General features: G+C 45.6%; 2 protein-coding genes across 5 annotated transcripts in view; one reads left to right on the plus strand and one right to left on the minus strand.

The window, feature by feature from the left end:
• Positions 1–342: 342 nt before the first annotated feature.
• Positions 343–25,699, minus strand: ENO4 (enolase 4). 3 transcript variants are annotated; one of them, XM_059173074.1, is made up of 14 exons: positions 24,935–25,699; positions 19,550–19,678; positions 18,594–18,784; positions 17,190–17,335; positions 15,055–15,227; positions 14,829–14,960; positions 13,198–13,251; positions 11,965–12,021; positions 9,744–9,911; positions 7,514–7,596; positions 5,997–6,148; positions 4,318–4,385; positions 3,686–3,803; positions 343–1,054 (listed from the first exon to the last, which is right to left on the minus strand). In XM_059173074.1, exons 1-14 carry the CDS (start codon positions 25,094–25,096, stop codon positions 900–902), a joined length of 1,788 nt encoding a protein of 595 aa, XP_059029057.1. In that variant the 5' UTR covers positions 25,097–25,699; the 3' UTR covers positions 343–899. The 3 variants fall into 3 exon arrangements, with proteins under 3 accessions (XP_059029057.1, XP_059029056.1, XP_059029058.1); XM_059173073.1 differs by having other exon boundaries at positions 5,997–6,192; positions 7,471–7,596; positions 24,935–25,341; XM_059173075.1 differs by lacking the exon at positions 7,514–7,596 and having other exon boundaries at positions 5,997–6,192.
• Positions 24,972–27,848, plus strand: part of HSPA12A (heat shock protein family A (Hsp70) member 12A) — a 155,464-nt gene continuing 152,587 nt past the window's right edge. For both annotated transcript variants that reach the window (XM_059173067.1, XM_059173068.1), the window contains exon 1: positions 24,972–25,097. In XM_059173067.1, the coding sequence (XP_059029050.1) occupies positions 25,095–25,097 (3 nt within the window). In that variant the 5' untranslated portion in view covers positions 24,972–25,094. The remainder of the gene's footprint in view (positions 25,098–27,848) is intronic.

The raw sequence follows: 27,848 nt of genomic DNA on the forward strand, positions 1-27,848 counted from the left end.
TTACCATGAGGCCATTAAATTGCCCTATGGGGGCTCATCAAGAGGAAAAGTTCTCAGAAATCTCAACTTAGCCAACTCTCCCACAGGTCAGTATATCACAATTTTTATCATTTTGGAGGAAAGCAAATGGTAAGTTTAAACAGACAATCTAAATTATACAAGGCAGTAGGATATTATTATATCTATAAGGTATGTGTTTGAATAAATTTATTTCCAGTACTTTTCTGCCATAGCCCCGATACTGCCTTACAAGGGAGGCCCTTAGCCTGCGTGATACGTCCTTTGTCTCCTGTGAGATGCTGTTGCGGAAGTAACTGAGCATTATTACCTTCAGAATCGGTGTTCATTTACGGATGGGTTTATTCATTTAGACTGCTGCTTTTTCTAAAAAGGATCTTAGGACACCCACAAGCGTACAAGTAATATAATAAAGATGAAAATTTAGAAAGAGGAGGGAGTCAGGGAAGAGGGATGAAGGGCAAGGAAGTAAGCCGCAGCTGTTTGGCTGCTAGAAAGACTGAAGTTCGCACATTTCTTCCTGCCTGAGGAAGGCGGCAAGATGCGCCTGTGCCTCCGGGCACGGCTACGTCGCTGCCCCCCATGTCCGCTCAGCAGCAGAGGCGCTGGACTCTTTTACTAGGTCTTGGCCCCCCACGTGGGCAGGAGGGAACTTCCCCATGGACATTCGAGGTCTGGAAGACACAGTTTACAGGCGTAATTTCGGGCAGAAATACTAGGTACCAGTGTTACCAAACAGAAATCACAAGAGCAATCAAAGAGCACGCTGGTTACGGATGTTTTAGAGCAAAGCCCATGTGAAGACACAGGTGGGCTCTGCGGGTCTCATGCTAGCAGCGTGGCCGAAAGGCGGGGTGTCCACAGCCCCATCCAGGAGACGCTCATGCTTTGGCCGATGCCTCCATCAGTTCTGTGGGGAAGATGGGCTCTGGGAGCTCGGCTGGCTCGCCAGCCACGGTAGCCACAGCCTCGGGTGCCTCGGTCCCCTTCTCAGTGTCATCATTCAAGGGAAAAAATATGTGTTCTTCATTGAAACCTATTTAACAACAACAACAATAAAGTTTAGTGTTGAATCCAGTGGTGCCAAGTTTGATGTTCTTGGTACTGTGGGTAAAGGAGACCGCCTCCAGAACTGCCCAGAGGTGTCCCCTCACCATGAGAAAAGGTCCCAGGACCATTCAGAACTAGGCCTGACTTTGCTCAGATGTTAACTGTGCAATACACTCGTCTTGCTCAGTCTGCCTGGTGCCCTTCTGGAACATTCGGTATGCAGTGGACTTTGGACAGAGGCTTAGTGGAAGAGGAGCAGAGGAAGCAGAGGAACTAGAAGAGAGGCCAGTCCACTATGTGAGTACAGACCATCGCCAACTAAGCGTTCCCAAGCAGACGACTGCAGACTTCGTTCCAGTCGGGTCCATGTGGACAGTGACAGTGACAGTGCTCAGTTAACAGCTGAGCTTTGACAGGATTTCCTACTCCTTCTCTCAGAGGGGAGATCTGTCTCTCCAGTTCTTGGTCTCCTTCCCATTTATCGACCACTGTCAACAGGGTGTATGACCACAGGCCAATGACAGGGAAATTTTCATCGCAGGCACTCATCAGAGATCCCAGCGATACGGTTCTGGACCCCGCAATAAAGCAAGTCACGTGAATTTTTTGGTTTCCCAATGCGTATAAAATTTCTGTTCACCTGTGCTGTAGTCTGTGAGGTGTGCAAGAAGTAGCATTATGCTATAAATTTGCGTATAAATAATATAATAAATATATATGTTATATGTAATATATATTATATAATATAATAATGATAAATAATATAAATATAATAAATAAATTATGCGTATAAAATTTCCGTTCACACTGTGCTATAGTCTGTGAGGTGAGCAAGAAGTAGCATTATGCCTAAAAACAAAAACACCCAATGTATCTACCTTAATTAAAAATCTTTTATTGCTAAAAAATGCTCACCATCATCTGAGCTCCCAGCGAATTAATCACTGCAAAGATCATAACAAAGATAGTTTGCTGACCCCACAGAGACGTGGAGTGAGCAAATGCTGTTGGAAAAATGGCATCCAGGGAGTTGCTTGACCCAGGGTTGCCACAAACCTTCATTCTGTACAAATGCAGTATCTGAGAAGTGTAGTAAAGCAGAGTACAATAAAATGAGGCATGCCTGTGATCTGATCATCTAGGCCAGGACGCCCAGGGGTTGGCCCTGGCCCTGGGAGAGGGGCTGGGCCTCAGGTCACTATCCTTTCTGATGCCTGGAAGTAGCTGTTTTCTCTTGTGGGGAAGTCTGGCTAGAAATGTAGTGAGTCCTTTAGGAACTTAAGGCTTTCACAAGTCAGGATGACATAAAAAAAAAAAAAAAAAAAAAAAACCCACAACCTGGTAATATGTAGGACAATATGATTTTACCTATTGGAAAAAACAAGGCCTGTGTAGCACACTGAACAACACTAACTTTGATTGCCCTTACCTAACTCAGAAAGAGTCTCTCAATCACATTTTTATTTTCTATGAAGCTTAGGAAGCATTTTGAGGTTGTAACATACGTTAAACATGACATTCCTAATTATAGTCTCTCTTGGCTTCTTTATTTCTTCAGTGCATATCCTGAGGCATAGGACTAATTCCTTGCTGTCATATGCAAGAACTGATTTGCTCTAGAGGCCAGACCCTGATACATTTATCATATATGAGATCTTACGGATAGCACCCAAGAAAATTTCGTATTTTGTCACTACTACTTAAATAAACACATACTTTTCCCCCAGCATAGTGATTCATTTGTTCTGTCCTAAAATGCAAAATGTTTTTAGAATTGCAAAGAAATAACTTGGTCTCTTTAAATATCTCTGTGTGCCATGCACCTGCTTTTGGCCATCACAGGAACATGAAGGGTAAAAATTCATCTTTGGGGTGTTTCTCTCCAATTAGCCCAGTACACAAGGTACCTTCTATGCAAGCAAATTTGCAGAGGTTTGACTTCCCAAATGATTGGTTCGTTTCTCTCAAGATCACAGCCTTGGGGTGCCTGGGTGGCTCAGTGGCTTAAAGCCTCTGCTGTCAGCTCAGCTCAGGTCATGGTCTCAGCGTCCTGGGATCAAGCCCTGCATCGGTCTCTCTGCTCAGCAGGGAGCCTGCTTCCTCCTCTCTCTCTGCCTGCCTCTTGGCCTACTTGTGATCTCTCTCTGCCATATAAATAGATAAAATCTTAAAAAAAAAAAAAAAAAAAAAGACCACAGCCTTTTCCACGGATGACATTAAACTTAACATGCGGTCTGCTTATCTTAAGTAAAACCAGTTGTTTTCAAGAATCATCAGGAAAACACCTGCCTTTAACTTTTCAGGGCTGTGCAGAGACCTTAGCTATAATGTGGACCATAATAAAAGGTGGGCTTGGAGATTCCAATTAATTCTATTGAAAAGCACCATGCAGCTTATTCATCAAGAGGAAGGGCAAGAGTTTGAAACATCCAGGTAAACAGATAATCCATTAAGAAAACAAAGCACATTGCTGCAACTGCCACCCTAGTTTTGTCAGTGCTTAGTAACTGTCTTTGGATTCCCCTGCCCTCCCGCCGAGGGCCTCCAATTCCCCGTCTCCAATCTTTGTTCTCTTATTCATGGCTAAGTGAAAACAAAGCAAGAAAGCAGCACGTACCCAGTGTTCCACTCTGGAGCAGTTCTTCCTCTATAGTGAAGAGGCGGTTGTACTTAGTTATCCGCTCGCCGCGAGAAAGACCTCCCAACTTGATAAACCGGACACCGAGTCCGATGGCCTTAAGGGGGGACAGGGAGGTGGACAAAATTGATTTTAAGCGAGAAGTCACGTTTTGCTAAAAACAGGGAGAAAGGGCACGGACACTGTGCTGGTTTTGGTTTTTCTCTTCTAACTTTGTATTTGATCCTTATGTAGATAAGGAGGTCCGCATACAAACAGAGACAGGAAAGGTAAACAGCGTGACTACGCATTAGATGCTTTACTAGGCATGGGAGCATGCTGATTTTGTCTAAGAACAGTCTGGTCTTTCTCGCTGCCTTTCAGGCAGTTACACTGCAAGTGCACATCCCAGCCACTCAAGTGTCTCATCATTTTCCCAGGACTTCAATTTTTCTTCTTTTTAAAAGTTCAAAGATTAGCTCTTTGCAAAAGCTAGCTGTCTGGGAGGAAGCAAGTCTTTCATAAAAGGTTACATGACTGTCTCCGCCAAAGACTGCATTTCTCTGAAATACCAATTCATGATAAAAGCAGTGTTTTGGCAGTTCTGCAATTGACCAGCTTTCAGTACTTGCCAGATCAACCAGGCTGTCATCAGACGACTCCCCTTCCGCGCTTCCGAAGACGGCCACGCGCTGCTTACCTGTGAGCAGAGGAATTCTTTTCAGGTTTAGATGGCATAGGAACAGTGAGCATAACGGCATATATATACACACACATACATGTACAGACACATATGTATGCACATGAGCTTGTACATGTGTATATAAACACACACGTGTGTGTGTGTGTGTGTGTGTGTGTGTGTGTGTATGTGCACACACACATGTATGAGCCTCTGGAAACAAAATTGAAAAAATTGCCAAGATTTACAACTTTTCTGTGAAGAGTCAATGATTTGACCACCAGAGAATTCTGACCTAAACATTTGTATTTTTTAATTACCCTGGTTTTATCTGTTTATCTCTTTCCAGTAACTCAGATGCTAAATACTACACGAATGCCAAATTTAATTAAAGATATCATAAATTGTAAGATCTTTAGGACCACTAAAGGGGACCCCAACTGTAAGACACATTTCCATTTTGTCCATGTTCCGTGTAGAAAAGTGTGCATCTTTGAGACAAAATAGAGAGGAAGTGCAAGGGTATCATTTTGGGAGCTGACAGGCCTTACTGGATTTCACAATTCATCGTGTAGAATTTTATTCAAAGGGATCTGTCTTTCTGAATGTAAACGTATTTGAAGAACAGTGTGGATGGTACTTAACCCAAATTTGAGGATCTCAGAACCCCTTGAAGTTTGCCAAGTCTACAAAGCCAAGGTTCCTGCTCTGGAGACAGTGTTTGGTGTTTTGGAGGCTGAGCCATGGTAGTGATCCGAAGTGGAAGACAGCATGCCTGCTGAGTGGGTCGGCCCTGGAGGAAAGGCTAGGGCTGCGACCTCCCGTCTACTACCTACAAGACAGCCCTGCCTGGGCCCTAGTCTGGGCCATCTCCAGGACAAGGCACTACAGGCATTCCATGCCATTCTCTGGCACGAGCCCAGGCCCATGGCTGCTAGTCCAGCTCTGAGCCCTGCTTTAGGTCTTAGACAAGCCTTCTGCCTAACTCCTGAGACCCACCCATGTTTCAGGCACTGAACAAGACTCCTGTGAGCTCATGGGACTTCACAGTCTCATGGGCAGATACTGGACATTAAATCACCGTACATGTAATTGTGGCCAATACTACAAAGAGAAAGTATCAGAAGCTACGAGAGAGGTTGAGAGCAACCAGGTAGGGGCGGGGAAAGGAAACCAGGAAAGTCATACATATCTGAAAACGTTTCCCTTAAGGAAAGACGTGAAGGATCAGGAGTAGTGAGCCAATGGTGCAGGGCAAGCATGGTCACAGACCTCACGGTGGTAAAGAGTTTGAAACTTGTGAGGAATTTTTAAAACATCAGCGTGGGCGAGTGGGATCACTGTCCTGTGGTGTGAAGCTGAGAAGGTACTGTCCTCAGTCACGCCTAAAATGGGGGGCGGGGGTGGGGCTCCTGGACTGGGGGCTGTTGTGGGACCACCAGGAAGTGGATTAGTACACTAGCTGCAAATTGTCTCCCAGCACCAGAGCTCTGATGGACGGCTGGAAATTTGTTTTTCTGCCAAGATTTACACCATGCTTTTTATTAACTGACAAACTGTACCTTTTTGGCTCCTTGTGTAACCAAGACAAGTTCCTTATGAGTCTTGTAGACCTATACTTCTACTCACTGTCAAGAAGACTGGTTATTTCCACCAAGTCAGAGATCGTAGTTTGGTTGGTATGTCTGATGATCAGCCCACTGGATTTGGGGGTGCTGATGTCCCCACCCTCTAGAAGTTTAGAAATGCTTTTGGATGCAGCTCCTGCAAGGATGTAACACCTGGAACCAAGAGCATTACAGACGCTGTCCCACTGTTCAGAGTCCTGGGTAAATATTTAAGAATCGATCGTTAAAATGTATGAAGCATGATCACAAAACAACAGGAACCCTAGAGCCCCTCATCAGAGTTAAACACCTTTCTGAGACCCACAAAATGGTTTTCTGTTGTTTCTGTGGCTGAGTAGTACCTGAACCATGGCCACACAAATTAACCAGCTTCGTGGAACAGAATCAAGTGATTAAATTTGAGCTTAAAGATCTTTTGGATAAATTGTTTAATACACATTAAATGCTCCACGTTGATTCTGAAGTTCTTCCAGCCCAAGCTGTTCCTACCCACTGTGTTATCCGTAACGCTACTCACAACTGGCTGCCCAGAAGCTGCCACTGTTATTTCTGGTGAACAGAAAACAGAAGGAAATGAGCCTGTGAAGGCTCTAGGCTCTCCCTTCTCAACACCCTTGTTTTTGTTGGTAAGACCATCACATGAAATGAAATACTGTTTTAACTGATGATCTACCAAGTCTCCCAGACCACTGTACCAGATTCTGACCTATCCCATTAGAACAGACCAAACATGGGCCATCTTAGCACAGTAAACCAGACGAGGCCAGAGCTCTGGAACAAGGTCTGAAGATGCCGCCAGCAGGTTAAGGAGCTGGGTGGCGGCTCCTTGAGCCCTGAGCTGTGGCACAGGCAGTGACAGGAGTGATGGCCAAGGGAGGTGTGGGGACCCTGAGCGTGATGCAGCTCTCTCCTCATGCCCCACATCTAAATCCACGCCTGATCCCCCAGACACTGTCTGTTCAGTTGATCTAATGGTTCTCTCCAATTCATACTATCAAGAATGTAGGTTTTGCAGATCCAGAGCGTTAGGGAGAGTGACAGCCCCCTCTGGCAGAGGAACAACCCTCGCCGGATGTCAGAGCTCGAATAGATAGGAAAACCTCGCTCTTGAAACCTTTTTAAAATACACCTTTGCAGCTTTTCTGCGTGTATGAAGTGGAAGGATGCCACACGGGCTGAGCAGAGGGCCCAGTTCCGGGAGCACTTAGCCCGGCCAGGGTACCGGCTCGCTGCAGCAGGAGCTGGCGGCTCGGCGGCCAGCCCTGGCTTGCTCATGCAAACATGGGTACCCCCAAGTGCCTGGGAAAGCTCGCTTGTTCTGCACACAGGCGCCCTCCCAGGCCCCCTGCTTCGGGTCTGTGTTTGCTCAGTGCGCGACTCCGCCCCACCCCAAACTGCACTATTTCCAGCCACCGAGCCAAAAGAATGAGATTTTGCTCTCCGTTGTTATACAGTTCAAGGTGGGTCCCTGGTACCTCCTTCCTGAAAGGATCGATTAAGGCGATAATTGCAGGGAACCTGTTGATCAGATCCACGTAGAGGTCCACCATCTCCGCTGCGTTTTTGTATGTTCCCAGCATCACTTCATACTTTCCTCTACTCTGGCGGGTGGAAGGACAATCACAAAATAAAGAGGAATGAGGGATTCCTCAAAGGGGAAAGGCGGCATTCCCATTTGCGCTTATTCATTGCCTATAAAAGATTGTAAACGTCCTTTTGGGGCCATCGTCTCATGAGTCATCTGTGTACTTTAAATATCTGTTACATACTAGCCTGGGGAAACCACGTCACCCTTCCTCTTCATGCCCCATGGTGCTCCTCCCACGGACTTCAGACGGAAGCCTTCTATGCAAAAGACCAGGTACGCAGCAGGAGGGGAAGAGTTTCTTACTTAGTTTCGGCATGTGGTGCCAGCTACCTGGCTGCTTGGGCCCATGGGCGACGACATGAATTTATAAAACAGGACAGCAGTGCATAGCTTCCCACTCACCAGAACCCAGCATCTTTCCACTCACAGTAAACAAACAGCTGGTCTCCTGTACCGTGAATATCCTAAAACTTGAAAGCAGGGCGAGGCTTTGGAGATACGAACAGCCACTGTGAAATGTCCCATGACCCAGGTGACGGCATCTCCTTCGCAGGTAGCAAGCACGCCCTGTCAGTAACCATACGGTTCTGAAAGAGTTCTAGTTCAACTCCATTCATCTGAAGTCTGGGAAGCCCCAGGTCATCAAGAACAGAAGTAAACAGGGCTAACGGACCGGTGTCATGTCTCTGCAAATCCTGGCACTGATTCCCAAGTCTGTATTCAGGGATGGCCCCTGGGTTATTCGGGCACCAGGAAGGAGGCAGGAGGCGACAGAATGACTGGTTTGCTGACACCTTCCTGCTATGGCTGCCAGTGGGATGGATTGCATTGGAACTAGGCAGGTTCCAAAGAAATCCAGACTTGCAAGGATTTTGTACTTTTCTCAGATTAAAAAGGCAGCCGGAACTTTTAGTTTCTTTACCGCAAAACCTTGAGAAGCCTATCTTGTCAGTAAAGAAATGCTAATGATGTTGAATTAACATTGTAAGAACTATCTGATATCAAGCTAATTCATTTCACTGAATATAAGCAAAAAATACCCATTCTAGCTAGCACTAGCAGTCGGTATATTCATAGTTCTCGGTATACATTGCTGATGAAAACATGCAATTATTTTTTGTAATAGTATGTCTAGGAACCAATCATTATGTGGAGAATAGGAAATTACATTAAACAAGGCTTCCTGCGCTTTGTATCTTTAGAAAACTTAAAAGGACTTAGAAGTCAGCTGAAACTTAGAGTTCTTATATGCTGTTCAAGTTTTCCTTTGAAGTTAAAAGAGTCACAGATTAAAGCGGAATTCTCTTCAGCCATATCCCCTGAATGGGACATTAATTACCAAGTCACCACAAATGTATGTCAACACGCAGGGCACTGCATACATCACAGACTCCGCATTTGTGTTTTTGAAGAAGGGAACTTGTATGTGGCAGACAGACGACTTTTACCAGTTTCCCTAACATGCCGGCTTCCCAAGTCCAAAGGTTAACTGCTGCTCTGTTACACTGAGGAAGTCAAATGAAAGCTTGTTAAAAATGAACCCGTTTTCCTCTTTTTGAAATAATTGTCCCCACAGGGTGCAGTCTCCGGAGAAGTTTCATCGCTAAAGCTCTCTCCTCCTAACCCAGGCTGTGGATAACACCGTGGATGGGCTTAACCAGATAAAAATACAGTCTCCACAAATATCAACAACTTGGAAATATTTTTACATTTAAAAAGGGAGTCACAGCAGAAACTCAGAACCACCTACCTGGCCAGACCGGCTTACCAAGTGATAGCTACAATGGATCCATTTTCTATGCCTGGCAAATTCCGTATCTACCAACCAAGGGAGTGAACCCAACAGAACATACCAGTTTGTTATTTTTCAATAGCTCTCACGGTCTATGTGAGCACCCCATTTTAGCAATTTTTGTTACAGAATTTCTATATGTAGCTATTTTGACATTTCCTGTTAATTTCTAAAATTATATGGTTATGTTATTCTCTGGTCATTAGCTAAGTCAGCTTTCTCGACTCCATTTATATTTGGAAGCTGCACACAATATTAATAAAAGCAATAGGATCTGTTTGGAAAATATTCAGGTATGTGCTGCTTTTGAGTCCTAATTTAAAAATAATGGGACCCAACAAGTTACGTGTTCCGGAGCAGAAACTTACATAATCCATCAGCTCATGGGCAGCACAGTTGATGGCTAGGTGCAGGTTTGTCCCCAGGTCCAGCCCCAGGTTCGCACAGATGCCTTGAATTAGGACCAGCGGTTGCTCTATGGTGTCGTAATTAATGGTCAAACAGCCAAGATGCGACATCTTGCCCGTGATGGGCTGCTAAAAGACCGAAGGCAAATGATGCTTAGAGATACAGACCGGTAAGATTCTTGGAGCTTCCTGGTTATAAACTAGGCACCACTGACAACCAGACACAGTTCTCTAAACATGTGGTCTTCTGAGTCCGCATCAGTCTTATGTCTGGGCATCACCCATCTCTGCACGACCTTTAGGCATATGATTGCCCAAAGCGTCTGGAGTAATTTTCTTACCCTCGTGGTTTCAGGCTTGACCGGGGAACACACTTTTCTGTCTTAGATGTGCCTGTATAATGTCCTGATCAACCCTGCCGCGGTACACGGGCTGACCTGAGCCGCGACCCCAAGGTGGGCGAATCTCCAGGCTGTGCTTCTGAGTACCTGTCCGGTCCTTCCCTCTGTCCTCCTCCACCCACTTCCAAACCTGTTCTTTCCTGTGTTCCATGTTCCTTTTGGAGAATGTAAGTGTGAACATGGAACCCTCCTTCAGGAAAGGTCTTACTTGAGAAAAGATAGATTTCTGCTAAAATAAGGCAGCACTACGGATGGATTTCAGTGGAAGGCGGTTTGGGACCGAAAGCAGCCCCGGGAAAGGCAGCCATGTGCTTCTGATGCAAGGTCAGCCCTGCCGTGCCCTCCTTCTAAGTTGCCACTAGGAATTATCACACATTTGAAGCAGAATAACGGTGATTCTGAAGGGGGTGTGTGTGTGCGCATGCGCCAGACTCAAGGGCAAACATGAACCGAGGCAGAAATATCCCATTTCTCTGCTGATCGCACGAGTTAATTATAAGCGCCATCTGACATTCTTAACGGCAGGGACAGGAACCCTTTATTCAGCAATGAAACAGGTGGGGAAATTGCTGTGTATCAATCGAGTTTTGTTTGACTCTTCAACTGTAAGCATCACTTCTTGAGAGCTTATTAAATGCCCGCTACTGTTCCAAACGCTTTACATAACCACATTTACTCCTCACATCAACCCCCTGAAGCACCTACAATTACTGTCCCATTTCACAGAGAGGTAAGTAACTTGGAACAGATTTTAATCCAGGAAGATTAGCTCCAGAGTTCAGGCCTCTTAACTGGTACGGCTGGCTCTCTAGAATCTCCCATTTAACCTGTTTCTAACAGGAAGAAAAGAAGCAGGAAAGCTGACCATGGGAAGGGCTGATGCTGGCCCGCGTTTCTCAGAACACCCAGGACAGCCTGCTGGAGCGCGGCGCAGCGCGCGGACGCTGGGTCACTTGGTCCCCACGCCCCGGCTCTCCCCGGGTCTAGGGCGAGAGTGTTGTGCTCGTCCCTACAGATTACCGACCAGGCACTTCACTTCCTCGTGTATTTCCTCACACATTTCTCTTCTCTCTCCCAGTGCGGAGGAGGAATTTAACTTTTCACCGTCTCCAGGATTCTGACCGGTTATCCCGACTCTATTGTTAAAGTCCAGGCATCTGAGAGGTGTGTCTTCCTGGGCGCCCACAGCCACTGAAGCCGTGGCCGGATCAGGTGGCGGTGGCTTCCGGAGGCTCTTGAGGCCACCCCGGCCTCAAGAACTGTGGACAAGAACTGTTTGTCAGGCTACCGACAAAATCGGAGGTCTGGTAATGGTTCATCTGAAATGGGGCTTGGGTGCCTTTTCGGGACCCGAAGAAAGAGAGGGCTATCATCTTGTGCCTTCTGTTTGTTTCTCTCTTACTTGGTAGGGATAAGATTACAATCGAAAACATTCTATCTGCCGTTCAGCTGGTTAGCCAGATTCACTCTCCCCAACACGTCACCTACCGAGTTTCAACTCTGTTATATTGGATTCATAAATGCTTCCGCACACCCTCAGGGGCGTCCGTTAGAGAGCCACCGCTGGCCCGGCAGCCTGTGGCCAGAGGGGTAGGGCCCAGTGACATTCCAGCTCGGGGGCTGTGGGCTCGGCGCTCCTGGAGGAGTATCGCTGTGTCGTTTCTGTGTGTGTGTGTAAGCCCTGGGCCTGGAGCACCGTTGACCGGGGCTGGAACATGGGCAGGGGCTCTAGCGATGAACCGTGTCATACTGAAGTCTGGTTAAGAAATACATAAACTTACTTGACTTCTTTTGCTTCCGTTATGCCCTTTTTTGGTCTCTGTTTTTGGAGGTGGCGGCTATGAGATAGGAGAGAGAGAGAAATCACTTGCCATTTTCAGACTCTGTGGCAGCAAGCAGAGCTTCAGGTCCTGGGGCCTGACCAGGCACACTGTGAGTCTCCCAACACACACCCACACACACCCACACACACACACCCCATACCAGCCCCTCCCGATTTTGAAAAACTCCAGACTGTTTCTCAGACTCGGGTATGTGGTCCTTTTCTCATCCTTCTTTTCCAACTCCATTCCTATAAATGCATTTCTATTCATATAAATGAAGCATTATTCACTCCTACAACATCCCCTCCTTGCCCTTAGGGAGCAACACCCCTGTGCGATTTGCCTTTAGTTTGTTTTGAATATTGTTCTAAATAATGTACACATAAATAAGGTACAAACACTTCCGCTGCAGGGTGGATTTGACTTTTGGAAACAGCCAAAGGTCATTAAATCTGATGAATCTGGTTTGCGTAGTATCATTTGAGATGAAAAGCAAAGATACTTTCCAAGGACATTTGGTCATTTTCAATACCCACAATGTGGGGTGTTGACCGAGCTCTGGAGCAAGGATTCAGCCCTTAAAGGGTGCATTTTAATACCCAGCATTTCCTGGCTCTGTAAACTAGGGCATGCTTGTCAAGAATCAATCAGGGCTCACACCAGAGTACATGCAAAGACAGTTCTCCTGCTTCTTTGCACCACGGAGTCAGCTGAACTTTCTATCCCTGGTAAAAACACCACACTCGGGAAGCATGATGGGCGAGGCAGGAGACATATAGCAGAGAAAAAGACAAACACGGGCACAACCAGGGACTCATACCTATGGCTCCCCGTCATCGCCCTGCCTCTGTGGCCTCCCTGTCAAGGGCTGTCTGGCCAAAAACTCACATTTGCTCAACACTGGGATTCTAAGCAGACCTCCAAGTCTGGGCCTTAACTATTATACTAAACTGCCTCGCACATCCTAAGGGCCAAATCCTTTCCTTGCAATTCCTAAGGGATAATTTTAGCACAGAGGCAGCTGATGAGATTGTCAAATGCCTTTAGAAACCAAATCCAGGGCCCAAAACCCAATGTATACATTTACATATCCATAACAACAATATTGAGTTAATTTCATAATAAAGTAAAATTTGTATACTGGGAGGTGTCAGTATCAGCAATTAGATACCATAGATTCTCTTTACCTACCATTTCAATTGTTTTGTTGATATGTTTCTGAATTTCCAGAAGCATCTCCACACCCTGTAAGTATAATAACTGTGATCTTCCACAACTGTAGTCTAGAAACTTCAAATACAAAAACTTAAGGCACACACTAGCTATTTCTAACTGAGTATTTGTAGGGTCCCCAATAAGATATCCTAGTTAGTGGATTAGATGTGATCTACAAAATCAGAAGATTAAATGCTAATCTTCAGCCGTCAATTTTTATTTGGTTGGATATGAATGAAAGCTCTTCTCAGTTACGCTTTCTTCGCTGTTCAGAACTGACAGGTGCCGTTGGCTGGATCAAGTCAGACTTACTCTCTTTCATAGTCTCCTGACCAACCCTTTTTGCAAATACACATCCTATAGGTCAGCAAGGGATTCTCCATGACAGTGTTTGAGCTGGTATAAAGCCACTGTCACTTAAAAAATAGGAATGTATATCCTGATGATTGTGGGATCTGCACACGAAGACAAATAAAGGATGGCATATACCAACTACGCCGGTCCTCCAATAACCCAACAGATTTGAACTGCAGGAAGGATCCTGGCGCTGGGATCTGAACGTGATCGGACAGACAGTGAGCCAGCTAGGAATTCCTAGTGTTCCACAATCGATACATCGTGAGGTAACAGTTATTCTCTTTAAAAAAGAATTCTTTATCATGAAGAAATTATCTTGAGATTGAAAAAATAGTGATTCTCACTAGCTTAGGTAAAAAATACCACTCCATGTATTACCTGACAGGATGGAACTTCCTGTACTTTTTCCTGAAAACATCCACTACAGTACCTAAATGTAAATTCTTTCTAATGCCCTAACTGGTAGAATATTTAATGGAGATTTAAAGAGGCACAAGGGCTCCTTCAGGCCAGTGAAGAACAATACAGAAACTAGCACACCACTAAGTATAAAGATGCAACTTAGGAGTCCTCCATTCGAGAAGCACGCACTGAACCTCTCTTGCATGCCAGGCAGTCTGGCCGGCCCTGGAGCTCTTCTGGAACAGATCTGACTGCCCGGAAAGAGCCAGCTTCCTCCTGCTGCTGCTGCAGTGCCTCGGCCAATAAATAAGGATGCCCTGACTCCCCCAGGTAACAACCTCCCAGCCCATTATGGCTGCCAAGTTACTCACCCAGGGCTCCTTGGTGAGTCACAGGCACAAGTCAGTGCTGAAGGGAACCAGAGACTGAAGGTGGCTTAAATGGGCCCCTTGTATTTGAGGTCTTGCTTTCTTTCCACTTCTGATTGCCTAAATTTTTTTTTTCATTTTATATTTAATTCTCCCTCCCTTGTTGTCATAGGCCTTGGGGACCTACATGAAAGACTTGTCGATGACAGAGCCTTTTTTTTTTTTTTTTTTTTTAGAAAAAGTAGTGTGAGGGGAACCTGGGTGGCTCAGTCAGTTGGGCGTCTGACTCTTGATTTCAGCTTGAGTCATGAACTCAGGGTTCTGGGATCAAGCGCCACACTGGGCTCTGTGCTCAGCCAGGAGTCTGCTTGAGATTCTCTCTCTCCCTCTTCCCCTCCTCCTGCTCATGCTCTCTCCCTAAATAAGTAAATAAAATCTTAACAGAAAAGGGAAAAAGTAGTGTGAGATCATCGAAGGTACTTGTTTAGCTGTTAATCCAGGATGGGGTATACACATCACTTCTTTCATTAAATTCAGCTTCCCGGGCGATGACTTCCCGCAGCTGACCAGAGACACCATTGGCAAAGGTAAGGTGAGCTTTGTGGGCTGTTCCTGGAAGAGGGGAAACCAAGGAGAAACAAGAAATGTGGTTCACAGGTGTTGAGATACTCACAGGTCTTCGTGATGGAAGACAACGGATACTGACCTGACCTGACTGCTTCAGTAGTGCAATATTTAAGTAGAGGGGGTTATTGTCCAGGATGGCCCTGGTTTTGGCCACAGCGAGTGACACAGCCCCTATGGCCATGCTACCATTCAGTATAGGTTCAACAGGTTCTGGAGGCACAATAGGTTTCTCTGTAAAAGTATCGTTCCTCCCTGGAGGGAAAAACAGGGATAAAAGATTCCTTTCAAGGGTGTTTGACTACGATAAAACTCTTATTTTTTAATGCTTTGCTTACAGATGTGAAGAAAGTGGAGGCACTGAGGCTGGGGAGAACATGGTCTCCACCTCAAGCCCTCAAGAAGTTTCTGTGGGACTTCACTTACGACTCCCCAATGTCCAAATCATCCGTAGCCATGTGGCAGATTTTGCCACTCTGAGAAATTTTCAGACATTCGATATGAACTCCTTTGACGATGGTATAGGGCAGGTACTGTCAATCCCACATTCACTTAGAAGTAAAGTAGGGCTTAGAGAGGCCAAAAGACTTGCCTAATATCCAAAAGGAAGTGAAGGAAGAAGAGCTGGAGTGTCTTTGAATCCCAATCCTTTGTTTTCTACACCCACCAGAGCTCCTGCGTATCCAGCTTCCTGCTGAACACGTCTCTTTGTGGATGTGTATCTCACTAGTAACCTTGCCGGCTAATCCCAAACAGGTGTCCCATTGTAATAGAACTGGCTTCCAGAGCTAGCCGTGCACCCTCCGCCTCACCGGCCTTTCACTCTTATTTGCTCCCAGCCACCGCCCAGCCTGCCCAAGTGCCACACCATCCTTTGTAAATGGCCGGTGCCTGTCCCCAGCTGCTGGCCTGGGTCAGGTGGGTAAGACAAGTGGAGTAAGGCACGTGACCCCATAACACACAGCAAAGGTTTAGCGAACTACTGTCCCCTCCGACTTCTTCCCTTCTCTGGCGCTCCAAGTTCTGTCAGTCAACAGCAACCGCCCCAGGAACACCCACCGCAGATCTCTACCGGTAATTAGCAGTGGCCCCCCCTGTGCACGGAGATTGGTCTTACATGATTCTTTTGCCTTGGGAGACTCTCTTCCCTCTCTGGGCCTCAGCATCTGAGTCCAGGAGATAAGAAACCATGTCTCCATAGTCTCTTCGGTCCCTTCCTGGTTCTGGTGCTTTCTTATCCCAGGGAACCCACATTTATTGGGTGTTTACTTTGTGCTTTGGCATCATGCTAGGCCCTGGTGGGGCTAAACTGAATGAGACATGATTCATGTCTTCAAGGAGCATGTTGGACAGATGTAAAACTCTATTTACAACACGAGCAGCAGCTCCGGAACACTAGAGGGGCTCAAGTTCACCATATGTTGGAAAGCGTGGAACAAAGGGTCATGACAACTTGGACTATTTGCTTTAAAATAGCAAAGGCTCCCAATGAAAACTTAAAAAAAGATTTTATTTATTTTATTATTATAATATTTATTATATTTATTTATATAATTTTTATTTATATATTTATTTATGTAATATTTATTTATTTACTTAATTTATTTGCAAGAGAGAAAGTGAATGAGAGATTGCATGAGCATGAGCTAGGGGTAGGGGCAGAGGGAGAGGCCGTCTCCCTGCCAAAGAGACAGGGTTCAATCCCAGGACCCTGAGATCATGACCTAAGCTGAAGGCAAATGCTTAACCCACTGACCCACCCAGGCGCCCCACAAGAACTTTTATTAATACGTTATTAATAGGATTGAGAAAATGTTGGTTATTCATATCAAAAGATATCACTAATCCTTAAAACATCGAGTGGCTTTTAATGAGCTAATGGATATTTGGGGGCAGTTAAAGGTCCCCCGTGCCACTTTCCTTCTCCCTGTCCCCAGCATTGCCACTATGCAGTGTACTTTGCTTGGTAAGTGCTCACTTCTGGGTAAGAAATATTTTTTCTTTTCAAACAAAGGGGCGGGCTTAATGGGGTAAAGCCTTGCCTGCCCCATATGGCAGCGTCGAGCAAGGAAGTGGCATTGAGCATGGATGGTACCTGGGGCGGGGAGGCCACCCTAGGTCTGCAGCAGAAAGACTCTAACTGGAAAGGCAACAGGAGCTTCAGCCTTTCTTCCTCACACTCTAGTTATCGAAGGTTCTGCAAGATGAGACACTGACCTTGCTTTTGTCCCCTTTTTTTGGCTGGGGGTGGAGGCGGCGGTGGTGGTGGTGCAGGAGAAGGGATGGACACTCTTGTGTCTTCCAGGCTCTTTTCCAGTTCTCTCCTCTCTTTGTCTTCTTGCGCTTTATTTCCAAAGAATGTCCTTCATGCCAAGAAAATATGGCTTTACAGTGAATATTGCTCATAATTTTGGTCAGTTTGAGTGCTGACCTCCATTCAACCTGTGTCAACAATTAACTCTGCTTTTTTTAGCTACTTAAAGACAAATCAGCTTCACTTTCCAGGGCCCCAAAATAATGATGCTGTTAAAACACCGTGTTCAAGAGCTGAAATTAATTTTGGCCTGGAAATAAAGTCTTAAAAATTTTAGGTGCTTGTTTTTTTTTTTTTTTTTTTTTTTTAATTATTTGAGCCTATTTGTTTATATACTTAAAGTAAAATTTGAATATGCTATTTGATTAAGGGCTACTGGATTTTTCTCTTTGAATAAACGACCACAAAAAGAAAAATGGGTCAAGAGTAGATAGTGAAATGTATAGTACAGTGGACAGGAATTCATTTTCTTTTTTTTCTTTTTTTTGGTGGGGAAGAAACCGTAAAATGAATAGTTTAAAAACAAAAACAAAAACAAACCAAAAAAATCCTTGAGAAGTCCCAAAAGGTACACACAAAAATGAACTCAAAATGGACGAAAGACCTAAATGTGACACAGGAATCCATGCACATCCTCGAGGAGAACCCAGGCAGCAACCTCTGTGACCTCAGCTGCTCCAGCTTTGTGGATGTTCTGTTTAATTAAACAAGTGGTGGAGCTTTGAGAGAGACAGAATCCAGCTGACCTCTGTTGGGCCAAGAGGCTCGTGGCACTGGACTTGCACGAAAGGAACAGTGATGCTCACCCTTCCTTGGCTGGGCATTGAACTGCACTGACACGGCCCTAGCGACCACTGCCTTGGTTGTCACGTGTTAAAGTCAACCTGTGGGCAGAGCATGAAGGACTTGTTTGTGGCTGGAGGACTGACCACAAGCGTCACCCACTGGGACTCGGTGGAAGCGTATGAAGCCTTCAAAGGTGGCTAGGAGGTAGGGGACCAGAAAGGACACCATCTGGATTCTTACCAGTGCTCTTGCTGAGAAACTTTCTACTGAAACTTTGACTGAATACACATGGAAAAGAGGCTGAGAGGCCTGATGTTCCCTCACACAGGAAAAAAACCCAGGTTTTTAGAAAAGAGCATTTCACCGCTTTCGAATAGGCTTCTTACTCAACTTGCTGACCATACGTTCTAGATATGACAGACCTGTTTTACTGGCGGGTGAAATTTAAAAAAAAAAAAAAAAAAAAAAAAAAAGAGATACTCTTTGTACTGGACACTTCCGTTTGAAAGCGGAAGATCTACCTGAGCACCTGGTCCACCTCAGCCTGGTCGGAGGGCGTCAGGCCCTGAAGCTCCTCGGTGATGGTTTCGTTGACCCACTGCACCGCGATGCGGACCGCCTCGGACCTTGCTTCTTGCTCTGCGTCTGCCAGCTCCGGCAGAACATTCTCGAGGACTTCAAAGTGCGTTGAGATCACCACTGAACATATGCTCTGGAAATAACATCAACGAATTCTACATCTTCCCTCCCTCTTCCAGAAAGGAAGAAATTGAATGTATCCGGCTTTTAATGTGCATGATATTTTATCACCAGTTTCAAAGGGAAAATGAGAATATGTAATTTTCCTTGAGATATTTTTATAACTGTTGAAACTGTATGGAACCCAACTTCAGGGAACATTTAAAATTATTACCTTGTTAAAATACACTTATAAAAATCTTACATTGAACTTCATTTTTATCACTCCCTCTCCAATAAATAGCTAAAAGGATACAGACTTCATCATAATTATTTGCCTCCCAGAGACAGTAGCAAATTTACTTCTAACAAATATGTAGCAATTCAAGTGAATTATTACAATTATGAAAATGAAATTTTCCTTTATGTCGATCAGCCCACATATCTATAAATCTATGTAAATTTATATATAAACATATGAATCTATAAACATACCTATAGATTTACAGAACTCATCACATTAATGATGTCGGATTTTTTTAAAAACTACTTTTGCCCCATTTCTCCATCTTGGATCATCTACAGGCTAGCATGCCATGTCTGTACCCATACTGCACTTAAACCTAATAAAGCCATAATGCTTTCTTGTAGGGTTCATGCTTTATGTGCATGACGACCTACAAGTTGTATGTATTTATTTCACAAACATGGAATTTCAAAACCTTAATTTTCTACAATTTAGACAATAAATGCGAAGGAACCAAGACACAATAAAGAACACATTTGAGCTGCGTCCTACCTTGGGGAAATTTTGAATGGTGCAGAATATTTCCACTTGGAGGGTTGGAAGCCCCAATCCATCCAATACACTCTTCCCCACGACTCTGCATATGGTGGGAGGCTTTGCAAGTTTAGAAAAGCAGTTTGCCTTCAACACACACACACACAAACAAAAATTACAATACCATGACTAATTTATATTTAAAAGATCATTCACATTTACTCTAGTTTCTTTTAGACCTCTCCCCTCAGTGTCCTCCACATGCAGGGGTGGGGGCAGGGGTGGGGGTGAGGTTTGAACTACCAACTCTGTGGGAACTGCCCTGCCCTCACGTGCTGAGATTTGGATTAACCTGATGCGGGGTCTCCGGGATATGGAATGATCTGTTCTCTTTCGAACTCTCAGCAGAAACTCACGTACATTTATTTCTTTTAATGATTGTAAAACGTGAATTTATTTACAAGCAAAATGAAACATCTGAACAAAGTTTTTAAAAAAGGAAAAAAAAGTCTTTTATTCTTATAAAAGGACTGATTCAAAAATCAGTTTTAAATGACATAATCCCACAATTTTAGAAATCAAATAAACGTCTCCATTTTACAGAATAGTATCTAAGAAAATATAGAACTATAAAGCACCTAAAACATACAGTTATTGTATGTTTTATTTTTACATATAGTTACATATATTATATGTATTTATAATTACATATACATATTTACATATATTATATGTATTTACATATATTTACATACAATAACATACAGTTATTGTAGGTTTTATTTTTAAAGACTATATCATGGTATTGGCCACTGTTTTAAGGGCATCACCCACATTATTTATGTCATAGAACAACCCCATAGAGATCAGTATTTTTAAAATCTCCACCGTACAAATGAGGAAAGCGAGTATAGAGAGATGAAATACTTTGCCTAAGATTGCACAATAGCTGGCTGAGCTGAGGTTCGCCTCTAGGCAGTCTGAGTCCAGAATCCATGTCAACTGCTCTCGATCAATGGGCGAAAGGGAGAAGGACATGAAGTCTACCTCCAAATTCAAAGCATTTTAGGAAGAAAAATAAACATGAGGAATGTGGTTATGCTCCCTGTTTTTACAAATCAGGAGTATGAGGCCCACACTAACTCGGGCTGTTCCTGAAGCAGATAATCTTCCATCTGCCATGTTGCCTTCCAATTTGTTCTGGAGACGGTGCCTCAGAGTGAAATTTGTAGTACAAATGAATTTAAGGGAGGAGAAACAAACAAATAGCTCAAGATTGGAGTCTTAGCCATATTAATTTACTTTGAAACAAATACCTCTGATTTAATTAGATGATTCGAGCTACCCAATGGGGGAGATTAGTTGTTTGAAAATTAGGATTTAGCTTCTCCAAAAAGATGCCTATTTGGAAGCAAAGTGTCCATCAAACATGACACACCTGAGAATGTTTTCCCATACATTTCTTAGAGATCCCATGTCACTTTTTAGCAGGTCCTAATCCATCCTGCTGCACAAGATCTGGAAGTCAGATCGTCTCTAGAATGCTGTGAGGCAAACTCTGGAACCTCCTGGGGGCCAGTTTTTATTCCTCCCCATGAGGCATCTGTTATTTTAACGGTGAAGGCTTCTGCAGAGGCTCTACTCACTCACCAGCGGTTCACACACAGAATGTGTTCAAAGCAGGTTGTCGGAACCTTGGTGAAAGCCATTTCATTGATGTGGAAGGCAGAAGCCATTTGGAAGTGCTCTAAGAGAGAGGGAGAAGAGCACGAAGCTGAAGCAGAAAGCCCACTCAAAAAGCCCGAGTAAAAAGATTCAAGATGGCGTCTCTACACGGAGGAGGAGCAGGAGCAGGGGAGAGAAGGAGGAAGGGAAGGTGAGGGGACACCCTCCTGGTCCTCATCAACAGACTGTACTGGGCTTTCTCTGCATTCACTGCCGAACAGGCCTCTGATCTTTGCATTCAAAATTCAGTGACCTCAGCCGACATAACAGGTCATCCCAACCCACAGGTAGCAAAAAAAAAGCAAAAGTCAATTTTCAAGCCACCATATACGTATATATAGATGTACCTGTGTGTATATATATGTGTGTGTGTGTGTGTGTGTGTATAATACATAATTTATATATATGTATATATAATTTATTTTAGAGAGAGTGTGGGGGGGCAGGAGGAGGGCCAGAGGGAGAGGGGAAGCAGACTCCCCGCTGAGTGCAGAACCCCCAGACTGGACTCTATCCCAGCACTTTGAAATCACGACCCTAGCTGAAATCAAGAGTCGGAGTCTCAACCACTGAGCCACCCAGGCACCCCAAGCCATCATGTATTTTAAGGATGATGGTTCATATGTTACAGAGTAAGTGTCTCAATGAATTTAGAACCAGGAGAGGAAAAAATATCATCTAGCTTGTGTGTTGTGTTTTATAGTGAATTTGAAATAACTAGTAACAAGTCTCCACAATGTACACTATTATGTTAGGAAGAGAGAGGAACTAACATTTTTTAAGTATTTAGTATATGCCTTGAAGGAGTGTCTTGTTTATCACTGTATCACTCACAACAGTGCCTGGCATATTCAGGATTCCATAAATTAAATCTTGTATAAACTAATGTGTCAGACACATCCCTGGGAACTTTGTATACATTATGTCGTAAAATTCTCAAAACAACCCTGTCAGGTAAATCATATCATTTCCGTTCCACAGAGGAGCAAACAGTTCCAGAAAAATTGTATAAGGTAAAGTAACCAATGTCTGAATTACTCACTGCTTAGTTACAGACGACTCCAGAACTTAGTGGCTGAAGCCATTTTTTCACTCATGATTCTACAATCTGGCCTGGGCTCAACGCGGTAATTCTTTTGGCTGATCTTCCCTGGGGTCTCCCATTCAGGCTCCATGACCTGGACACTTGACTGGGTCCAGAGTATCCAGGATGACTTAACTCATGTGTCTTGGCGTCTCAGCCAGGATGGTTAGAACATCCTAGAGGCTGGCTGGGCATGTCTTTCTCACAGGATTTCCTGTAGCTGTTGCATCTGCCAGAGCCTCTCTACCTTGATCTCTCTCTCCAGTTGGGTAATTGACTTCCAGGCAACATGATGACTGGTTACCAGGAGGGAGTACTCCAATACTACAAACCTCAATATGGCAGCACTATACCATGCTTTTGTCTGCATTGTGCTTGGCGTGGGGCTTGTGATCAAAGCAAGTCATATGGCCAGGTCCCAAGGTGTAGGAGAGATTTACATAAGAGCAGTCACAATGGTGGTATGGTTCATTGGGGAGCATCAATATCATAGTTCACTACAGCTACTAAGTGGAAAGGCTAAGAATCAAATCAGATCTGCTTGACTTCGGGTCTCAAACTCTTTATCAAACTATAAGGGACTAGATTGTATTACTATTGCCCCCAAGGATCTTCCTCATTATCTCAGTTCCTCAAATATGTACAGAAGCAGTGAAGAAATGGCATTTGAGCTTAACACTGGAGAATATGTAGTATTTCACTGGGCACACAAAGAGGAGTCGTCAAGGGCAGATACTTTGGGTAGAGGGAGTATGATAAGGCAAGGGGAGGAAGTGAGGAACTTCAGGCTTTAGGGAATAGTAAGGAGCTACAGGAGGTTTCTGAGCAAAAGAATGATGATCAGATTTAAGGTGAGGAAGGCTGCTCTGGTAACATGATTTAGTTGGACTTGATAGAGGGAGAAACTAAATGAAAATACAGATGGCTAAAACTCAGGCAGTGACATTGTCTTTTTGCCAGTCATTCCTGAACATCCTTCAAAGTCCAAGCCAAAACCTTCTCAGATGCTACAGCCTACAGGTTCTTCCCTATCCCTGAATTCCTTTGACATATAGTGTTCTGTCTCTCAGTCTAGCACAATCATGTATCACCTTATCTATTACTCCAGTTCTTTTACATAACAGTGGTTTTGGTCCCTAACCAAGGTATAAACTCCCAGAGAAGTGTACAAACCAAAGTCCTGGCTGCCTAGCAGACTGGGAAGAACATTACATCAAGGAACCCGAGTCCAAGTGTCTAGTCTTAACTTTTGCACTAGGTAGCTGGGAGGCAAGGTCTTGGTGTCTTTGTGAAATGAAAAGGTTAGGCTAGTTAACTTTCAAGAATTCCTCAAGTAAGAGAGAGTGCAAAGAGAATGGAATGTAGAATCGCATTCATTCATTTGTGCCACAAATAAGTGCCTGAGTGTCCACTATGTACCATGCAATCCCTTGGTACTGGGAACAGAGACCTGGTTCGATTTGTCACTGTTATTCACTGTGTCCCTTGGGAAAATCACCTAAATTCACCGGGCCAAGTTTCCGTATTTGTAAAACTGAAATTTTTTACCTCCCAGTGGTCCTAAAGATTTAAGTGAAGTAACATAAATCACAGAGCACTGGGAGCTCAGCATGTCCCTCCCCACCCCACCCCAACATACAACTTTTACTTCTAGGACACGACCAAGAGAAATAAACATTCATGGACCGCCCCTCCCCCCAATATCAACTGCCACAACCAGGTGTGGTTTTGAACCTTGTAAACACACTGTGCATCTTTTCTGCATGTACATACTCGGCTATCCCAACCACACTGCTTTCCAGGAGGAAGGCGTTGTTGGCTAGTTCTTAACGGATCTGGAAATGAGAACACGCTTGTTTGTTTCGACTGCTCATTGCTTAAGGCTAAGGTATGTGCCTGACCCGGTGCTGAGCACAGGCGCTAGGTAGGTGGTAGGAAAAGGCCCCTGCTCTCCACGAAGCTCGCAAGCCTAGGAAGGGTCTCATTACGTTTAGGAAATGATTTAGGAACACGCGAGGACAGTTAGTTCAGGCGAAACGGGCAAGACTGATGTGAATTTGGAGTTTGGGGGGCAGCTGGTCGGGTGGGGGTGGGCATCCAGGGTGAGAAAGGTGCGCACTGCAAGGCGAGCATAGGTTGGAAGGAGACTTGGGAGCAGTGAGAACGGGCTGGGCATGAGGCCCTAGGGCAGGCTGAGGCCAAGCTGAGGCGCTCATCCGTGTTCAAACGGAGGCCGCTGGAGGTTGGTAAGCTGAGCTACGCGGTATTAAGGTCTGTGTTTAAAAAGCACTGCACCCGGGCGGACCCGCTCAGAGGCAGCGAGGAAGCTGTCGCTTCGGCCCCATAAGCGCCTTAGACCCCGCTTTCCTCTAACCACTGCCTGTCCACCACTTTCTCTCTCTCTCTCGATTTCTCCCGCCCACGTTTCCGTACCGCTTCTCCCCCAGGCGTCGCCTCCCGGCAAGACCGCGGACCCCGAGCCCGCGGCGGCGGCGCGCGTGCGCGACTCAACGGCGCAGGCGCGTGGCGTTGCCGCAGCGTGGGGCGGGGGGAGAGGGGCTGGAGGGAAGAGGGTGTTTGTCCCAGGTCCCTACCAGGTGCCCGTAGACGTCGGCAGGCTGGAGGTAGAAGGTGGAGTTGAGCAGCTCTTCCAGCCTGTGCGGGACGTCGTTCTCCCGGTAGTACTCCATCGCCTGCTGCTTCAGCCTCTGCAGCTCCCTAGTGGTCCCAAAGCTTCGGCCGCCGCCTTCTCCCATGGTAGGAGATTTAAGGCTACAGCAGGGGTTAGCTTGGGGGCCTGCGAGCGTCCTGCCCGTCGCTAGGCAACGCAACGAGATTCCCGAGCCCCCTCCCCAAGATCTCGCGAGGCTTCCAGCCCTGGTTCTGGCCGCGGCGGGAGCTGCGCATGGCTTCTCTAACCTCCACAGTCCCCTCCGTGAGGGTTTGGGCCCGGGGCTTGGGCTCCTTTACTCCCGACGTTTTTCCTCCGCCGGCGTCATTTTCCACCACTTTCCCCGACAGTTTTGCTGATGGGGATAGAATTCATGCTCTCAGGAAATGCCTTCTGCGGAAGCGTGGGAGCGGTAGCCCCGGCCTCCAGCAGGGGGACCGGAGCCCCTGGTGGCGCGTCGTGGTCCCCACGGCCCTGGGCCATCCAGACTTCCCTTCCCCGCAACGCCCTCGTTGGTCGAGGTCGGTGAGCGCCTCCGGGTGGCGAGGGTGTCCCATGCCCGCCCACTCTTGGGGGGACCAGCATACCCTTACTGGTCCGTGGAGGTACCAGGAATTCATGCATTTGCCTGTATTTAGCCGCCTGCCCTGAGCCTAGCAGTGTGCTGGCTGCGCACGCTATGGTGTGCAGGAGAGAACGGGCTACCCAACCCCCATCCCCACTCCGGGAGATCAGTGGGAGGGAAAACCAGCGTGGCCCGGAAAAATAAGGGATGAACCCCGAATGGTTATGGCTTGGACAGGCCTAGGGGTGGGCAATGATACAGGCAAGACCTGAGAAGGAAAAGCGGGAATGCGAGACTTCATTGGGTCACATCCCTTCTCTTGCACCTTCAGAGGCTGCCTCAGTCCTGCCCTTTTAAATCCAGCTGCCTACTTGGCTTCATTACACCTGCTACGTGTCCTACGCAATCAGAGAGCTTCTTGTGCCCTCTGCTCTAGATACTTCTGCAGAAACGGGCCGAGATGGACAGGGTGTTCTTGTTCTACTTTTGCCTGTGTGTGTTCCTGACTTGAGCACATCACTTAAAACATCTGTGCTGTATTTTGCTCATCTGGAAAGCAATCTAATCTACTTTGCCTGCTAAACAAGTCACTTAGGATAAAATGAGAAAATGAGTGAGAAGACACTTTAAAACAGGATAGGTATTTTCAGTAGATGCATGTAGATGTATAACAATATGTGATTCAGTAAATGCTGTTTTAGGAACCCAGACATGTACCTCTTTCTGAACTCCTTCAGGGTTGTCTCTGAATCTCTAATGGAACATCTCACTTTCTGGGGTGTGACAGATCATCATGGGCCTGCCTGATCCCCCTTGCTAGCTGGAAATCCCTCCATGGTAGGAGCCCCGTCTGAGTCACCTTCACATACCCCTCTGGGCTGGGCCCACAGGGACGGACCATGTGCCCTGCTGAATAGGTGTCAAACGGACCTTTATACAAAATAAGTCCGTGCTGTGGCTGCTGTTGTGTCCATTTCATGTGTGCGCCTTTCCTCCTGTCCCCGTGGATAGAAGGGACCCCGTTCTCTGGGACGCCCGTCCTTCAGTGCTGAGCTGTGTCTCACATCTGCAGAGAAGCTGTGCTCCACGCCAGCTCTCCTCACTCAGCTTTTTCTTTCTTCAGAACTCCTTCCCCACTTAGAGCCACAAAGCTCAGCCCTCGGGGATGTTTTGACTCATTTGACACGTCAGTGGAAGGTTGGGAGTATTCTGGGATTGGACCACCATGTTTTGGAGTTGCCCATCTATAACCCACTGGCCTCTAGGTTCCATGAGAACAGTGACTTGGTCAGTCTTGTTCACCATTGTGTCCCCAGTGTATTAACTTACAGAATCATTGCTCAGTAAATATATGTTGGATGAATGAATGGATTTTTAAAAAGATTTTATTTGTTTATTTATTTGACAGACAGAGATCACAAGTAGGCAGAGAGGCAGGCAAAGAGAGAGGAAGGGAAGCAGGCTCCCAGCTGAGCAGAGAACCCAAAGCGGGGCTGGATCCCAGAACCCTGAGATCATGACCTGAGCCAAAGGCAGAGGCTTTAACCCACTGAGCCACCCAGGCGCCCCTGAATGAATGGATTTTGACACATAATGAATGTTTCATAAATACTTTTACTGGAAATGATTTGGAATTGAGTGATAACGAATACACCAGGCTGTCTGGAGCAAGGGTTTGTTTGCAGTAGTAATGAGACATCAGGATGGAAAAGTAGGCTGGGCAAGATGGACACGGTGTTTTAGGAAGTTAGCTGGTAGCAGTGTGTAAGCTGGGTGGGTGTTTAGTTATACAGAAAGCAGGAGACACAGGTAGAAAATCATGTCAATGTAAGGGCCTGGACTGCACTGGTAGGAATGGCGAGAGATGAATGACAGATAAATAGGAAGAAGGATGGAAATGACTGTGCGTGGTTGGACGCGAGTTGGGGGACCAAAGATGATGCCATCGAGGACGGCCTGTACAGTACTCTTGCAGTGATAGAAATGGGATAGGTGAACTAGTGATGTGGTTTTGATGGAAGGAACACGATGCGTTTGATTTTAGAGGTGTGGAACTTGTGGAGCACTGGTATCTCAGAGAAAAGGGAGCACTGATGGTCCAGCGATCACCCATCCACATGGAACTTAAAGTTGAAACAAGAATAGATGAATCCTCTGGAGGGAGAAGGGGGGGAATCCTCTTGAAGCAAGGATCTAAATATTGAGGAAGAAATATATTTAGGACATAGGAGGAGGGTCAGGTGCTCTAATAGGGCAATAAGCAAAAGGGCTT

This window comes from Mustela lutreola, chromosome 4 (genome assembly GCF_030435805.1).
Source record: "Mustela lutreola isolate mMusLut2 chromosome 4, mMusLut2.pri, whole genome shotgun sequence".
Lineage (NCBI taxonomy): Eukaryota > Metazoa > Chordata > Mammalia > Carnivora > Mustelidae > Mustela > Mustela lutreola.

Coding starts and splice junctions, on each gene's coding strand:
- ENO4 (XM_059173073.1), bottom strand. CDS start 25,096: ATGGGAGAAGGCGGCGGCCGAAGCTTTGGGACCACTAGGGAGCTGCAG. Junction 3,804..4,317: donor ATGACAGCCTGGTTGATCTG/GCAAGTACTGAA, acceptor TCCCCCCTTAAG/GCCATCGGACTCGGTGTCCG. Junction 1,055..3,685: donor GCTCCAGAGTGGAACACTGG/GTACGTGCTGCT, acceptor GTTGTTAAATAG/GTTTCAATGAAGAACACATA.